General features: G+C 40.8%; 1 protein-coding gene across 1 annotated transcript; it reads left to right on the top strand.

The window, feature by feature from the left end:
• The first annotated feature begins 1,246 nt into the window (after positions 1 to 1,246).
• On the top strand, positions 1,247 to 15,448 carry tmx3b (thioredoxin related transmembrane protein 3b). The gene is made up of 16 exons (XM_016508276.1): positions 1,247 to 1,338; positions 1,434 to 1,491; positions 2,404 to 2,443; positions 2,528 to 2,651; positions 3,045 to 3,090; positions 5,566 to 5,646; positions 6,535 to 6,634; positions 8,162 to 8,239; positions 8,346 to 8,412; positions 8,525 to 8,623; positions 10,909 to 10,966; positions 11,047 to 11,100; positions 11,768 to 11,824; positions 12,486 to 12,615; positions 12,850 to 12,918; positions 14,087 to 15,448. The coding sequence occupies exons 1-16, from the start codon at positions 1,320 to 1,322 to the stop codon at positions 14,348 to 14,350; spliced, it is 1,344 nt and encodes a 447-aa protein (XP_016363762.1). The 5' UTR covers positions 1,247 to 1,319; the 3' UTR covers positions 14,351 to 15,448.
• Positions 15,449 to 18,157: the final 2,709 nt, after the last annotated feature.

The following is an 18,157-nucleotide window of genomic DNA, read 5'->3' as shown; positions in this document are numbered from 1 at the left end:
TTCTTTTGCGCACACAAAACGTATTCTTGCAGCTTCGTTAAATTACGGTTGAACCGCTTATGTCACATGGATTATTTTAATGATGTCTTTGCTACGTTTCTGGACCTTGATCGTGTTAGGATGCTTGCTGTCGATGGAGGGTCAGAGAGCTCTCAGAATTCATCAAAAATATCTTAATTTGTGTTCTGAAGATGAATGAAGGACTTACAGGTTTGGAACAACATGAGGGTGAGTAATTAATGACCGAATTTTCATTTTTGGGTGAACTATCCCTTTAAGACTAGCAATGTGCGCTAATAAAATAAATATTGCAAATTTTGATTTCATGTGGACTTTAAAGCCTAAGTACTCAACTACGAACTCAAACATCACAAACGCAGCTCTTACTGCTCTAGGGAAGTGAAAGCATGTCTCAACAGGTAAAATTACACTAATTTCAATAAAAGCTCCAACAAATTCATTTAAGTTCTTTAAAGTTTAGCTTACCCATCGAGAAAAAAAAGCTCCCCAAGTTCATCGAATTGAATCCCAAATATTCCATCAAATTCCTGCATCTTGTAAAGACAGCGCCAATCTTTATCCTTGTTTCACCCCGTTGTCTGTCTGTGTATGGCTTGTGTTTTTGTAACAGAATCTTAATTTCTTTTTCCACACCGCTAAACACCCTCTGGCTCCGCCTACTACAGTAGCCACGCCCCAAACTCTCGGAGGTATGCAAATACAAGCTGACAGACAGGCAGGACATCCAATCATTGCATTCGGGCCAATTATGATGAAATAGGCCTAATTTGTCCCAAAACTTGCACACTTATCTGCTACACTCTCAAAAGTATGTATTTTTCTTCACAAAATAAAAACATACTTTTAGGGATAGTAGAACGTTTTGTTTGTTTGCTTGTTTGTTTTACAGTGAGAAAAGTTAGTCTATTCAAAAGAAGAAGAAAAATAAGTTACAGAGTACAATGCAATGATAAAAGGGTTTCAATTTATGCAACAATATTATGTGTGCTTACAATGTTGTCACCTTTTACGTTTACACTTGTTTAAAACATTACTTTTTTAAGTTAGATCAATGAGAAAGTTGTTGTTTTGGAGTCAGACCACTGTATTCTATGAATATGAAGCTTTCGCGAATTATTTACGTGTCCGAATGCTCTCGTTTTCCTTCTCTATGTAGTGTGCTGCGTGTCATCCACTATATAGGGAACGCGAGCGAGTCGGACGCAGCTTCCGCTTTTGACTGGAAGCGCATGGCGTCACTGCGCATGCGCCGCTGCTGCTGTTCGCATTTCCTGTTGCTGCGCTTCTGATCCGGAGCCATGGCGCTGCTCAGAGCGGGTACAGACTCTTCACAGCTCTTTTACACCTCTTTATATCAGCCATTCATCATGAACCAGATCGGCGTCTGATGCTGTGATTGTGTGTGTTTGCAGCGTTCTCTTCTCTTCTCTTCAGTTCCGCGTTAGCTTTGGTGCAGGACCTCGATGACACGTGAGATATTCCTTCTCCTTTCAGATATTCTTTCGGAGTCATTGTCATCATGCGTACACTATTTTGAGAAAGGTCGACAGAGTTGGGGCTCAGTGTGAAGATCCGATGCTTTGACTCAGTTCATATCATTCATATTCATATTCATATTCATACAGTATCTGCCAGCTGCAGGTCTGAATATGAAGCACTGGCCTGTGTGTGTTCATCATTTACTGATGCTCACATAGTGCTCTTAGAAACCTGACTGTGCTTCAATGCTTACTTCAGACATGAAGCCCATGATTACAGTACTTGCATGTTTAGATTAAACCTCATGAAATCACTTGACAAGTAGTTTTCTTTTCTGTACTGAGGTTTGGTACATGAGTTTAAAAGATGTCGTCAAAAAGCTGTTCTGTTTGAGTGAAAGTTGAAGGATGTAAATTTATTTCAGTATTTTTGCTTCATTATCATGAACGTCTATGTGCAAGATTAAATGCTGTAGCTGCAATAGCAAATACAATGTTCATGAGTTACAGATACAAAAAAGCATTGCTCTGCAAGACGCTGAAGAAGAGAAGAACTGAACTGATGCTCGACATGTTCTGTTGTATTAATGCAACACACGGGAGTCGAACCCGCAGCCTCTCGAACGAGAAGAGTCATCAGTGAATTAATATCTCTTGGACAAAGACAACACAAACGCCTCAGAGAACGCAGTCGTGTTTCATGAGCCTCAAACTCCTTATTTAATCTATGCATGCTCAGTTTATGGAATTATTAAGTTGTTTGTTTTGAATGTGTGATCCGTGAGATTGTTTTCAATCATATTTAGTCCAGTCAGCAGCCGGTATCCACTCCTCTGGGGCTTTTCTTGTGCTGTCGTTTCCTCCAGTAAATGCAGATCCTGTTTGTTTTTTCTTCCTTGTTCAGGTTTAAAGACAGCAGGATGGAGGACGTTTGGCTGGTGGATGTGAGTCAAACACACATGATCTAATGAGTGTGTGCGAGTGCGTGTGTGGGTGTGTGTTTGATTGGTCTTCATGCGGTGCTGTAGTTTTATGCTCCGTGGTGTGGATACTGTAAGAAGCTGGAGCCGATCTGGCAGGAGGTGGGAGCGGAGCTGACGCGCTCGGGGTCGCCGGTCCGAGTCGGAAAAATGGACGGCACGGCATACTCGGGTGAGAACCAATGAATGCTCGACTTTATTCATGATATACAAGGTCTCTGTGCAGTCACGCTTGTGTCTTTATGAAGCAATCAAACATACTGTGTTTGAAATAACTATATTAAAGCTTAAATAATTGTTGTAATTAATCACTGAAGTCAGTTATAATGTTATTTTTTTTCTGTATGTAATTTACTCACTCTTTGAATAACTGTGGAAAAGGAAGCGTTTTAATTAGTAACTTTCAATGTTTTTATTTAATTGTGATCACATTAAATGCAGATAATATCGTGTATCGGCGATCTGATACAACACTAGACTGGGCTTTTGTCAGTTACAGTAACACAAATGATTCGATCTCTCTGCTGCTGATAGTTATGTGATTGTGTTCATGTGTGTGACGCAGGTGTGGCGTCGGAGTTCGGCGTGCGAGGATATCCCACCATTAAACTGTGAGTCTCTCTCCAGCGGTCCTCTCACGCTAATACACATGTGCAGATGAAATCAGCTAGTCGTGGGCTGACCAAACAATCTGGTGACTGGCTGATCTTAAGAAAGCGTGTAGAATAATGGTTAGTGCTGATTGGACATGTTTCTACACCAGATGACAAATCCCTGACAGAGAACTGATGCTATATTTCTGTTGTATTTCTGACACGAAGCACAAATGGATTTGCACCAGTCGTCTATTTTAAATCCTTACTTTGAACCAGTTAAATATTCATTACTATGGCCAACTAGGTTTATAAACAAATCTGTCGCCTCACCAAAAAGTAAAATAGATGCAATCCAGTCATTAGACAACACTATTTACATAAAGAATCCAAATGCGTGTGCCATAAATAAATAAATGGGAGTGTTTGGGATCTCGTGGCTGTTCGCTCAGGAAACACAGTCATGATGAAGCAGAAAACACAAGCCCAGAAGAGCGGTGTAATAGTGACTGACTCTGTCTGACTGTGGCTTGTTTCTCATCAAACCCTGCCGTTTACCTCCAGAACTGTTGTGAAATGTGGGATCATTCTTGTATGGACGGAGTTCCTCCTTTTGTGGTCTGAAAATGAAAGAGGCCCACAAGAAGGTAGCTAACGGTAACTTATAAAAGGCTATTGTCCGTTATGAGTGAGTATAATCTGCAGTGAGTCTCTGCCCCGAGTGTGCGAGATTCGGTCTCACTGATCGTGTGTGTGTGTGTGCGAGTGTGTGTGTGCGAGTGTGCGAGTGAGTGAGTGTGTGTGAGTGTGTGTGTGTGTGAGAGAGTGTGTGTGTGTGTGAGAGAGTGTGTGTGTGTGTGAGAGAGTGTGTGTGTGTGTGAGAGAGTGTGTGTGTGTGTGAGAGAGTGTGTGTGTGTGTGAGAGAGTGTGTGTGTGTGTGAGAGAGTGTGTGTGTGTGTGAGAGAGTGTGTGTGTGTGTGAGAGAGTGTGTGTGTGTGTGAGTGTTTGTTTGTGAGTGTGCGAGTGAGCATGTGTGCGAGTGAGCGTGTGAGAGTGTGAGTGTGAGTGATTGTGTGTGTGTGTGTTAGTTTGTTTGTTTGTGAGTGAGCGTGTGTGAGCGTGTGCGAGTGAGCGTGTGCGAGTGAGCGTGTGAGAGTGAGCGTGTGAGTGTGAGTGAGTGTGTGAGTGAGTGAGTGTGTGAGTGAGTGAGTGTGTGAGTGAGTGAGTGTGTGAGTGAGTGAGTGTGTGAGTGAGTGAGTGTGTGAGTGAGTGAGTGTGTGAGTGAGTGAGTGTGTGAGTGAGTGAGTGTGTGAGTGAGTGAGTGTGTGAGTGAGTGAGTGTGTGAGTGAGTGAGTGTGTGAGTGAGTGAGTGTGTGAGTGAGTGAGTGTGTGAGTGAGTGAGTGTGTGAGTGAGTGAGTGTGTGAGTGAGTGAGTGTGTGAGTGAGTGAGTGTGTGTGAGTGAGTGAGTGTGTGTGTCTCTGTGAATCCCGTCAGACGCAGGCATGGAGTCTGGGGACCGAGGTGTTGATTAAATTCCTCATGAGGCTAACAATTCTTCTAATGAAGGACAGAGTCCCTCTCACAAGAAAATGTGCAAATGTGAAAAGTGCATTTATATAATTGAATATATTTATTTGATTAGCTATATGACTGCTTTGCTGGGGTTGATATCTGTCAGTCCTAACCTCGTCCAGAGCTCAGATCTGTGCATGTGTTGCTGGATCAGTGCTTGACTCCTCGCTCTCTGGAGGACACTGGGATAGTCTTGTGTACTTCTGTTACTGTAGTAAATGCTCCTGTTTGGCTGTTGCACCGCACCAGTTACTGGGAGATAACTTATTGCATCATTTACATCACAATAGAGGGTTAATCATCTATAGTATTTATAAATTATACATTTACATATACTGTTAAAATAATGTGAACACACAGTAAACAGACAATATTTCTTAAATATTAAGGAGTTTTACATCCACTTACCTCTCAGTACAGCATCTAACATTTAGCTGACAGATATCAGTCAACCCCAGCGTGCCATTTAATGCAATAATATAACAAATTAAATAAATAAAAAGTGTATGCAAATGCACTTTCACTACTTTTGAATAGACTTGAAGTTTGTCTATCAAAACATCTGCCGATTATTAAACTGAATCACTGATTAATATAAATAAATAAATAATAATAATAGTTAAATGATGACCGGTAAGAGTTTGAATGTGATTAGGGTTCGGTGTTTCTGTTTGTTTGTTTTCTTGGTTTCAGTATTACGTTACAGGTGTAAAAGCATCTGACATGACTTTGCTTTGCGTCTGAAAAGCTGCAGTTTTAACAGGTGTTTATAGACTATACCCACTGTAGGTGTGAACGACGTGTTTTAGATGCATGTCGTGGCATCACGTGTTCATGTGGTGTATGGTGAGTCAGAGATTCAGTGGAATTGTTCTGTATTTATGCCGTTGATTAAATAAAAGTGTGTTTCTCTCTCTCAGGCTGAAGGGGGAGCTGGCGTATAATTACAAGGGACCAAGAACCAAAGATGACATTATTGAGTTTGCCAACAGAGTGGCTGGGTGAGAATTTAATTCAGATACTGTCGAAACTATAGTTATATTTCTGAATTTTAAACCTTAAATGTTTTTTTTTCTCCAAACCTTGTTAAGACTTTAAAGGCTATTGGATGTAGTTTTATCTATGGTTATAAGCCACCTGTGCATTGTTTCCTACGACATGTTTTTTTGCAGCAGAGTCTCACCGCTATAACTGGCCTTGAGCTCACATTAAACAAAATGATTATTAAATACTACTACCTTTTAAAAGTTAACATTTTATTATGTGAAACCCTTGTAAATATCACCTTAGTAAAGTGAAAGTGTGTAGAGAGTAGTATTGATTGTCAGTGCAGTAAACACTACATATATATCAGTTTTCTCAGTATATTGTAATAATAAACCACTGATCAAGAGCATCAGGATTACTAGAAAAGTCCCTGTGTCCCAATTCACATGCTCTGCACCCTAACTAGTGTCTGAGAGAGGAAGGAGTGTGTTGAGATGACTAATCCACAGATTCTCGCAGCGTTTCACGGCACACTTATGATGTGATCGTTTGCTCCAAAACCTCCACATGCTTTATCTGCAAAAACAGTGCATGCTCTAGTAGTGTATGGAGCTGAATTGGGACGCAGAGAGTGTGTTGGGGCAAGTTAAAGCTGCACTCCACTGGCTCAGGTTAGGAAAGTCCTTTTCTCATGATTGTGTGTGTGTGCGCGTGCGTGTGTGTGTGTGTGTGTGCGTGCGTGTGTGTGTCTGTGTGTCTGTGTCTGTGTGCGTGTGTGTCTGTGTGCGTGTGTGTCTCTCTGTGTGTGTGTGTGTGTGTTTGTCTCTGTGTGTCTGTGTCTGTCTGTGTGTGTGTGTCTGTGTCTGTCTGTGTGTGTGTGTGTGTGTGTGTGTGTGTTTCAGGCCAGCCGTGCGGTCGCTGCCCAGCAGACAGATGTTCGAGCACGTCTTGAAGAGGCACAGTGTGTTGTTTCTGTATGTGGGAGGCGAGTCTCCTCTGAAAGTGAGCTGCTCAGTCCGTCTTCATATCTACACTTAACTAAAGTTAACATGTGAATGTGTGTGTGCTGAGACCGAGTCTTCAAACAAACAGACTACATTTCCCACTGTTTATAAATAAGCATTTTTTCCCTAACTTTATTAAATGTGTCATCTTTCACATTAAGTTCATACATTGTAGCAATTAATTCAGTTAGGATAATAAGAAACTGAAGAGCTGTTACCATTCAAATGAAATCAGTATCAAACTCCATCTTTGCACTGCAGCAAACACAGAAGCTGCATCTGAAGTGCTATTAGATGTATTTACACAGACTGTGTTATGAAGCTGAGCTGCCATAAATGCATTTACACTGCAAAATTTCATAAAAAACATAAGATTGATGTTTAAAAAATTTATTTTTAACATACAATTAAGAAATGTTTGGAAAAATGCAATGATGCTTTTATATATGAAACAAACCAGCAGTTTGTGTGTCTAGACACCAGTGAGTCATTCATTCAGCCGATTCATTTAAACGGCTGATTCATTCAGAAACGAGGCAAGTGACTGTGTTTATGAATGGGTTACAGAATCACTGACTCACTCGATCCGTTCAAACATGTGGATTCATTCAGTAATGAATCACCGCTGTGTGTTGATCAGAGACACAACACAGTTCTGCTGTGGCTTTGATTGGATTCGTTTGCAAAATTGAGCAAAAACAGTCAATATTGTGTCTAAAATGTAAGTCACTTAATTTTAACTTGTTTATTGAACTACTATTGTATAAAATCAGTGTCACATTGCAATCGTGCTGATATTCGGGAAAACATCTGTTATGTTGCTTACCTCTATCATATATTATGACTGACCGGCCTGTCACCGGTGTGTCCGCTCGATCGGTGCATCTCTAATCAATAATCAGTTTTTTGTTTTCTTGTCCTGTAACTGAACAAGCAAGCGCTGCAGTTACACACCCAGCAGATGGTGCCATTTATCAGTGTGTCGGATATTACAAAAAACATATTTGATTAAGAAAAGTGGTTAATATCAGAAAAATATCTAGTATTAGTGTTTTTTTAAAGAAAATTAATTATTTCGTTGACAACCATTATACAGTTAATTCAGTGTCTTTCATTTATTTCACATTTTATCTTGCCGCCTCATGCTAATTTGATTTATTTTTTACCTCATAATGGCAAAGCAGATGTGATTTATTAACACAAGTACACTCAGGATTGGGACTCGGTGTGATGTTGAAGTGGAGAAGCATGTAAATGAACACAGTGACACTTCACTCTCAAACACGCAGCTCATCAGACTCCTGACAATCACACCAACCCATATCACAGTTTCATTATTAGCCTTCCATCAGCTCACAAACCCTGCAGTTCCTCATGAACCCGGATGGAAACACGGCCCTCTAAATAGCACAAGTGCGGCTCAATGCTGTTTATTACAGAGCAGTCAGATCTGCTGACGGGGAGAGAATCTGCTATCACTCTTATCTTTACGCTTTGAGTCCATTTCGCTGTTGTGTGATTTCAGGAGAAGTACACAGAGGTGGCGTCTGAACTCATTGTGTGCACGTATTTCTTCTCTGCGTCTGAAGACGTCTTACCAGAGGTGAGGTCAATCATCTTCAGATTCTGCTGCTTGTGCTTTGATTTATCCAGTCTGCTGTTTTAAACAATCGCGTGAAATCTCACTGAACTGTGTTGTTCTGCTGCAGTCTGTGGCTTTGCATGAATTGCCTTCAGTGGTCGTCTTCAAAGATGGAACCTATTTCACATACGATGGTACGTGAAGACAACCGTGAATCAGCATCTAATGAGTGTGTGTGCAGTGCTTGGTCACAGATGTATGTGGCTTGCTCTCTGTCTCTGTAGTGAGATGTGTGTTGTGTTTCAGAGTATGAAGACGGCAGCTTGTCGTCCTGGGTGAACCGAGAGCGATTCCAGAGCTACCTGCCGATCGATGGATTCACGCTGTATGAGCTGGGAGAGACCGGTAATACAGCTCTGCCGTGTTCAGTTAAATACTCAGCAGCATGTGCTGGAAGGAAAGCTCAACCCTGGAGCAAACACGTTTGTGAACATACTTTAGAAATGATTGTTATTTTTCCATTATGTGTTGGTTTCTGTTAAGCCGAGAACACAGGGCTCAGTCGCTGTTTGCAGTCGGCAGAAAAAGTCACATAGTGTGTGGTGTCTAAAGATTATAATCTTAGAATTCAAATAACCAGCCGTTTTTACAAAGATTATTTAAACATGTTTAATGTTTGCGACTGACTCCAGTGATTGTATGTGGAGATACGTTCACTGTCAAACATCATTCAGCTTTCTTTCTGTAATTTCGTAATATTTTTTTCTTGATAACCAGAAAAATCTCGATTGTTCTTGTCGTGATTTATTTCTTGTCTTTCTTTTAATTCATAAGTGAACACTGCAAATTAAATGGTTTCGGGTTTTTTTCTGCAGTCGAAAGTATAGCCAAAATTTTCTCAGTGATTTCTCCCATTTTAACGATTATCAAGAATTATTTTATTTCGATCTACAGTCTAATAAAAGTTACGAAAAATCAAATTAGTCTATAGGCTAATTCCACTTTTCTTACATTTTAACTTCAATTTGTTATTAAGATTTCATTATATATATATATATATATATGTATATATTTATATATAATAGTTTTGTGTCAAATGGAAGAGGAAATTACATTACTTTGCATTTATTAAGCAATGTTTTATTTCGCTCTAACCTCGGGAAATGTAACAATTCATTTTTAATACCTGATTTTAGACATACATGAGATAATTAATATATTGTTGACTAAACATTTAATAATAGCGCTAGGAATGTTATAATTAAGAGAACTGAATGGACACAGGCCTAGGTAATGAAATGTCTACGCAAGCATTAATTCCAAACTTAATGCAAAACATATTCAAGACACATTGCTGTGACGTTTATTAGAAACAACACCAACATAGCAGAAAAAACGGTAACACTTTATTTTGATAGTCCACTTTAGACATTCTACTAACTGTAAGTAACTTTGCATCTACATGTCAACTAGCAGTCACTGGAGTATTAGTAGACTGTCTGCGTAATATCTTCTAACACTTGATGGGTCCACAACATACAACACACTGACTATGAGAAACTTTGCAAGTATATGTCAACTTATTCTACTAACCCTAAACCTAACATCACAGTCTACTCTGAGAGTTAGTAGACATGTAGTTGCAAAGTTACTTCTAGTTAGTAGAATGTCTAAAGTGGACTATCAAAATAAAGTGTAACCAAAAAAAACAAATGTTTTCTGTTATTTTAAGCACAAACTAAGGTAAAGCACCGGTGCTGTCCGCAGAGTAGCGCGGGTAGATGCTGCGGTTCTTGTGAGTGTTTTGTGTGTTTGGTTTTGCAGAACTTGTCCAGTCGTGACCCGCAGGGGTTAAGTGTGTCGTGCACTGACTCAGTCATTAGGTTCGAGTTCCTCTCTGTCAAAAAAACGGTAACACTTTATTTTGATAGTCCACTTTAGACATTCTACTAACTGTAAGTAACTTTGCATCTACATGTCAACTAGCAGTCACTGGAGTATTAGTAGACTGTCTGCGTAATATCTTCTAACACTTGATGGGTCCACAACATACAACACACTGACTATGAGAAACTTTGCAAGTATATGTCAACTTATTCTACTAACCCTAAACCTAACATCACAGTCTACTCTGAGAGTTAGTAGACATGTAGTTGCAAAGTTACTTCTAGTTAGTAGAATGTCTAAAGTGGACTATCAAAATAAAGTGTAACCAAAAAAAACAAATGTTTTCTGTTATTTTAAGCACAAACTAAGGTAAAGCACCGGTGCTGTCCGCAGAGTAGCGCGGGTAGATGCTGCGGTTCTTGTGAGTGTTTTGTGTGTTTGGTTTTGCAGAACTTGTCCAGTCGTGACCCGCAGGGGTTAAGTGTGTCGTGCACTGACTCAGTCATTAGGTTCGAGTTCCTCTCTGTCAGAGACCAGAATCTGCTGCGGTCGATGGAAACAGTCTTTAAGTGTGTTCAGTCTTAGGATGTTTCCGCTAGTCGTGTAGTGTGTCCCCAGCTTTACACTGATTTCTGAGCTTTCCATATGAAATAATCATACACTGACTTATGATCATATAATGAAACACACAAACTCGCAGCTTAGACTGGATTTCTGATGAGTGTGAATTACTGTTAGCCTTTATTCTCTGTCTTCAAAAGGCGTCTGTCTTGATCAGGAACTGTTCTTTCTTTGTGTCTCAGGTAAACTGGTGGCGATCGCTGTTACTGATGAGAGAGATCCGACAGAGCGCAGCAGCAGGTACAGAGACGGTTTCTGTGTCATGTGACGCTGTGGTGTCAGTGTTTTCTTCTGTGCTTAACCGCCTCGTGTTCGTTCAGGTTGAAAGGTCTGATCCAGAGAGTTGCTACTGAACACAGAGATCAGTTCAACAGGTGAGAGTCTTCAGCTGCTGCGCTCGACTGTAGATCAGGGGATATCTGCTGTTCTTCAGCAGCTTCTTCTGTGAACAAACAGGTTCCTGAGATTACGTATTATTGTTTTTACCCAAGGAAATGAAAAACCACATGAATTACCCCATGTGTGATCACATGATCATATTACTACATGCTGCAACGCATTACAGATACTGTACACACTTGCATTTTGATATGAACTGTAAGTGTATATGTAATCATACAGACATCCTTTATATATACACCACATCATATTATCACACGTGTTATGACAGTAAACAGGGTTTTTGACTTCTCTTTCAGTTTCGAGATATTAGCCAGGATATATTTCAGTTGTGTGTCACGTAATCGTCCGCACGAGTCCTTAGCGCTCGACCCCTCGGATATATTGTGTTCTTGTTTGTTTTTTTCAGTCTGGACGGACAAATATCTAGAAGCTTGTCATGTTTGTCCTGGTCCAACTAGACAAGCGCTAGTTAACAGTCTGTAAGCTGCTCTGTTTTTGCTTTTATTTCTAGAATAGCATAGAGTAGAGATTAGAGCTGAGAGATGAACACAGTCACAGATGGACAACATCAGCCGCTCTTTCTGTCTGTACTCAGTGTTTCTGTAATGATCAGAAGAGCTCTCTCATGCTGTCCTGCAGGGATTTCCAGTTTGGCCACATGGAGGGGAACGACTATATCAACAGCCTGATAATGGGGTGAGTGTGTCTGGATCCGCAGATGTTCTGACAGCAGCCGGTGCTGCACACAGAGATGTGATCTGATCATCATCAGTCTGTCTGGAGTCACATGAAGAAACAGAACAAACTGAGACAGACTCAATCCAGAAGAACTGTGTCTCCGAGACGCTTCGAGAAACCTCCTGCAAAGCTACAGTGCTGCTAAACGTTTTAGGCACTTGTGTAAAAATGCTGTAAAATGAGGATGCTGTCAACAATAGTGTCATAAATAGATTTCTTTATCAATTAACTTCTATTAACTAAATGAAATCAACATTTGGTGTGAGCATCTTTGTGTTTAAAGCAGCTTTTGCCCTCGGTGCACTTGAGCAGAGTTTCTCAGGAGCTTCGCAGGAGGTTTCTTGAAGCATCAGTTCTTCTGGATTGAGTCTGTCTCAGTTTGTTCTGTTTCTTCATGTGACTCCAGACAGACGGATGATGATCAGATCACATCTCTGTGTGCAGCACTAACATATATCTCACTGCATTATTACAATTAATGGCAAACTGGAAATGCAAACTGATATTTTCTACTGACACACTCCAGCAAAAGATAACCGTTTATAGCTGGTGGAAATACTAGTGTTCTGATGATTTTGTCCTGCGCTGTGAATGATTGTTGAGTGCTCTTCCTCCGCAGCGAGGTGTCTGTGCCCAGCATCATCATCCTCAACACCTCAAACGAGCAGTACTTCGTGCCGGCGGAGCCTGTGGAGGATCTGGAGCAGCTGCTGCGCTTCTTCAGCAGCGTTCTGGACGGCAGCGCTCCGGTACGTCAAGCACTCACACTGAAACACTGACGGATCACGTCTCTTTAGACACGAAGTACAGACATGATCTGGTTTTCACAGCTGTATGAGATGAAGCACCTTCTGTAAATGTGTCTGTTTGGACGGTAAGTGCCACACACAGGAGCTTCAGTGGTTTTAGAGCCGCTTCAGCGACAGCAGATTCACTCTCTGGACTCTCTCTTGATCCGGCTCTGTCCCTGTGATTCCCGACAGGCGTTCGGAGGAGACGGGTTCTTCCAGAGGATCAAGCGCGTGGCGTACGATGCCAGATCCACCATAATGGTGAGCCAAGTTCAGAAAAACAAACCTAAATCAATCATTATTGAACATGTAATGTTTGGTAAACAGATGTTCATGTACTGACTGAAATCATGTTCCTCCCTTTAATTAAACCTTTGTTGCTGTTTACATTTCTGCTACGACAAAAACCAAAGTTCAGACTAATGCTGACTTGAGTCTGAGTTTATTTACTTGTGTGTGTGTGTGTGTGTCTGTGTGAGAGTGAGAGTGAGAGTGGGAGTGAGAGTGGGAGTGAGAGTGAGAGTGGTTACGAGTTCGACTCTCTAACCATTAGGCCACAACTTCCCCAAAAACTCAGAGATTAGACTCTAAAAGACTTCAGTGATGTTACGGTGGTGATGTTATGTTAAAACATAATCATCTCCACCGGATGACTTGTGCTCTTGGCTTGTCTGGCTGTTATAACTCAGTTACAGCTGCCAAACAAAATCAGCGTGAGTGTGAGTGTGTGAGTGTGAGTGTGAGAGAGAGTGAGAGTGAGAGTGAGAGAGTGTGAGTGTGAGAGAGAGTGAGAGTGAGAGTGAGAGAGTGTGAGTGTGAGAGAGAGTGAGAGTGAGAGTGAGAGAGTGTGAGTGTGAGAGAGAGTGAGAGTGAGAGTGAGAGAGTGTGAGTGTGAGAGAGAGTGAGAGTGAGAGTGAGAGAGTGTGAGTGTGAGAGAGAGTGAGAGTGAGAGTGAGAGAGTGTGAGTGTGAGAGAGAGTGAGAGTGAGAGTGAGAGAGTGTGAGTGTGAGAGAGAGTGAGAGTGAGAGTGAGAGAGTGTGAGTGTGAGAGAGAGTGAGAGTGAGAGTGAGAGAGTGTGAGTGTGAGAGAGAGTGAGAGTGAGAGTGAGAGAGTGTGAGTGTGAGAGAGAGTGAGAGTGAGAGTGAGAGAGTGTGAGTGTGAGAGAGAGTGAGAGTGAGAGTGAGAGAGTGTGAGTGTGAGAGAGAGTGAGAGTGAGAGTGAGAGAGTGTGAGTGTGAGAGAGAGTGAGAGTGAGAGTGAGAGAGTGTGAGTGTGAGTGAGAGTGTGAGTGTGAGTGTGAGAGTGAGTGAGAGTGAGAGTGTGAGAGTGTGTGTATCTGCGAGGTGCTTCAGTGTGACTGCTGTGTATGAGTGTGACTGATGAAGCTGGTTAGCGTGTCATTACTCTGATGGTCTGTCTCTGGTCTGCAGTCAGTGTTCCGCAGCTCTCCGCTGCTCGGCTGCTTTCTCTTCGGTCTGCCGCTAGGCGTCATCAGCCTCATGTGCTACGGCATCTGCATGGCCGAGTCTGACGACGACACGGAGCTGATGAAGAGAGACGGCTTCACGGACGAGGAAGAGGAGGAGGGTGAGGAGGAAGAGCAGCAGCGGCTGACGGCCGGAGCAGAGGGAGAGGAGGATGAAGACGCAGAGAAGATCGAGCAAAAGAGTCCGACTGAAAAAAAGGTGGATTAATGAGAAATGAAGGCCTAGAATCTCCTCACTGGGTTTCATTGGATTATTCGTTTTCTAATTCTTTATTTTCAGAGTTTCCCTAAATGTCAGCCAAATTCAAAGTCTTGTTTCTGAAAACTTCGGGAGCAGTCTTGGAGCTCCGCATGTGACTACTGAGTTACAAAAGCACACCGACGCAAACACTGACTGTTCTAAAGGGGCAGGTCTTTGTGCTTATTAATAATCATTACTGTAATAATGTGCCCTTATGAGCCGTTCTCTATCGTCACTTTAAATCATGTGTGGAGTGCAGCGGAGACGTGCTAAACGACCGATCTCTCACTGGACTCGCTTCCTACTCTCTCTGTTATGTTTTGGATGAGAAAGTGCAGTTACTGTTGATCTAGACTTGATCTCCGGAGGATTGTTTTACATGAGATTTGTTACGTTATCAAAGCATAATGACCGCACATGAATGCTTTTCTCCTGCTTGCTGCACAGATGTGATCTCACAGAATGTAGGAGTCTAGTGAAGCTATTCTAGCTTATGATCTGTTTATTTCTCTGAAATGATGAAGGAAGGCTTGGGTTTTATCATATGCACTGAACACATTCACACACAGCAGCTTCAGGTTCAGTTGATGTTTTTAATAGTCTCAGTCCTGGAGAAAACATCATCTTCTGTAGGTGCTACATTTAACATTAAACAGCAGGTAGGCTCAGTGTATGTGTTTTACAGATATAAGGCTTTATATGTCAGCTGTTCTCAGCATCGGTTACCAAAATTTACTCCGTAACTGTTAAGTTCATGAAAAATTAAAGATGCAGAACTTTTATTTCGATTCTCAAAACTACAGCAAATCACTGTAAACGGTGTAAGTATGTGAGCGATCTTTAGATGAGCTTCATCTGATCTCAGACACGCATCGAGCCGAAGCTGTCCTTACACAAGAACATTGACGAGTGTCTGAAGCTCTTTATGATCACTGTAATGGAGAAACGTTGCTAACGTTGCCTTCACATTCCCTTCATGATGCCTGCTGTTATTATAGGGATTCTCATGTTTTAACACATAATTGTCTTAATGCTTCTGCTGTGTTCATTAAACGTTTCTTTGTCTCTCTCTCTCGTTCTGCGTCCTTCCCTCACATCTGTATCACGGTAGAGTAGACTGATTAGATTCGTGATTTCATCCGTCTGAAAGGTATTTGTTGGGATTTATAACAGACTGCTGCTTTTGATGAAAGATGCTGTCTTTTTTTATTTTTCCATCCCAGATGTTTGTTATCCATAGATATTGATTAGGTGTTAGTGATGTAAGATGTGTCAGTTTCTTTAGCCAAACTTGTTTGTCTCCTGTCCACATATTTATAAAGGGCCTATCATGAACCGCAAAGTTCTGCCAAAAACAATTACAGTCAATAAAGAACTCCATGTTTGACACATTTTTGTGGAGCTGTAATTCATTAAAAGCCTCATCATGTGTAATTATGACCAATCATTGTCACTTCAGAGTCTTCATGCCGGTCCATCGCTGAAGGACTTGAGCTTGCTCTGTCAGTGTGAGGTCACGGGGTCAGCGCTGCTGATCGCTGTCTGCTCTCATCATGTGAATGTACTTCTGTTTATTTAAAGTGTTGCTACTGTACATGTAGAAGAGTTTCAGGAACCAGCTTCTAATGTGAACCCTTTACCACAAGAAAGCCAAAGGCTCGTTACAGAACCTGTAAGTCCAACTTTGAACCTTTTTGGAGGCAGAACTTCATATTTCCTTTTTTAATTTTTTTTATCTCCAGTGGCTCAAACTTTTGTCCAACACATATTCTTGGCTCATAGAGTCTGCTGTTTTCAATTGATCACATAACTCTTTTATCTGAGAAGAAGCTATTCTCGTCCCTGAATGAATCAGATTCATAAATAGCAGTCAGTCTTATATTAAGAAAGGGCTGGGTTATGTGACTGAAGGTTATTTTAGCATGCTTTTACAGTCCTAAGACTTGTTCCATGTAATGTTTGTGGTTTCTGGAATCTTTCCATCAAGAAAGCAAGAGCATGCAGGGCTCTACAGTGCGACTGAAAACTACAGCGTGCGACTATGAAATAATATTTAGGAGCACCTGTGCGACTGACCCGATCAGCATATTTGTGTTTGCGCTGAGGGAGCTTCAAAGGTTCTAACATACTGTGTTTCTGCAGCGTTGAGTAATGTATCACAGACCTATCCTCTCATTACAACAAACACAGTGTAGACAGAGTGTAAATAAGAGATTCATTGTGCAGTGTAGGGAGCTTCGTCGATTATAATGGAGTTTCGTGAGATCGCGATGAACTAAGATGAGTGACGGCTTTTAATGATTATTAAGGGAGTTTGCAAATGTGATATTGATTTAATACAACAGTTCATTAAACAAAGAAGTTAATATTAAGTGACTTATATTGTCACACAATTGCCTAATTTTGCTCTATTTCGTCAACGAAAAGAGTTTTTTTTTAAAGTAACAGCTGAGCCGCTGCGCATCTCCATTCAAACACAGCGGTGATTCGTTTATGAATGAACTGTGTTTTAAATTAATCTAGTGAGTCAATGATTCAATTACCCATTCATAAAGACAGTCATGTACTTCTTTCCTGAATGAATCAGCCGCTCGAATGAATCAACTGAATGAATGATTCAGTGATAAAATCAGTGACCTGATGCCACCTGCTGGCAGTTTTAATTTCGCTCCTAAATTTTTGACCGTGCTCCTAAATTTTTTTAATTAGGAGCACAAGCGCTCCTAAAAAGAAAAGTAAGCGTAGAGCCCTGGCATGAAGCAGGTTTAAGACTTTATTTTAAGCACAGATGGTTTTAGTCTGGTTTAAACCACAAGACAGAAACGCACTCAGTCCTGGCACATGTGCGCTTGTGTGTTTGCTGGACAGTCTTACTCTGTTATTTCACCAAAGCCGTGCTTCATTTGACATCAGAAAAATGATTCGTTGTTTTCTGGAATGGTTTCTTACACTGGTATACATAGATTAAAGTGTTTGCTTATATCTGCTTTAGAGTTTCAGAAGAGATCTGAACAGTGTCAGTCTCTGCTTAGATTGCAGACGTCTCTTTATTCTGTCCACTATTCTATCATTTATGGTGCTATACTTTTACTGTACATCACATTTTATGTATGAATTAGGTGAAACATCTAAAGCAACGTTGACCATTAAAACACAATTAACAGCACTATTAAAGGGACAGTTCACCCAGAAAATAATGTATGTTTTATAGATGAAGTGCAGTCATACATATTTGAAACAATGAGGGTGAGTAAATGATGACAATATTAATGTTTGAGTGAGCTAAGAGCAATGAAAGAGTGTTTATTCTTGGTGTCCCTTTAAAAGAATATCAGGCTCTGGATAATTTGATTAATACATGAAACTCATAAACCAGCATAAGAGCAGAAAACACGAGAGGACAAACCTGAGCTTGCAGAACAGGACTGATCAGAGAGAAAATAATAATAATAAAGTGCAAAGAGGAGCCAAGATTTCCAGCAGCTCTTGATGATATTTTTAATAAGCATATGCAGTCTGTTCTGTTAGTGTTCAATATGTTTGATATTTCTCTTCCAGCACACAAACACACATGATGCCAGAGGCTTTCAAGTTACACAAATGACCAAAGAAAGTCAAGCCACCTTTATTTATATAGTGCTTTTAACAATACAGATTGTGTCAAAGCAGCTTTACAGTATTAAATAGGAAAACAGTGTGTCAATAATGAAAAACGACAATAGTAAACACATTTTCAGTTAAAGGCAGTTCATCATTGAATTCAGTGATTATCAT

The sequence above is a fragment of the Sinocyclocheilus rhinocerous genome, unplaced genomic scaffold (genome assembly GCF_001515625.1).
Source record: "Sinocyclocheilus rhinocerous isolate Xijiao unplaced genomic scaffold, SAMN03320098_v1.1 scaffold3021, whole genome shotgun sequence".
Taxonomy (NCBI): Eukaryota; Metazoa; Chordata; class Actinopteri; order Cypriniformes; family Cyprinidae; genus Sinocyclocheilus; species Sinocyclocheilus rhinocerous.
Note: the sequence above shows the minus strand (reverse complement) of the source record. Positions and strands in the feature narration are given on the sequence as shown.

Coding starts and splice junctions, on each gene's coding strand:
- tmx3b (XM_016508276.1), top strand. Junction 3,091..5,565: donor GGATATCCCACCATTAAACT/GTGAGTCTCTCT, acceptor TCTCTCTCTCAG/GCTGAAGGGGGAGCTGGCGT. Junction 11,825..12,485: donor ATCAACAGCCTGATAATGGG/GTGAGTGTGTCT, acceptor CTTCCTCCGCAG/CGAGGTGTCTGTGCCCAGCA.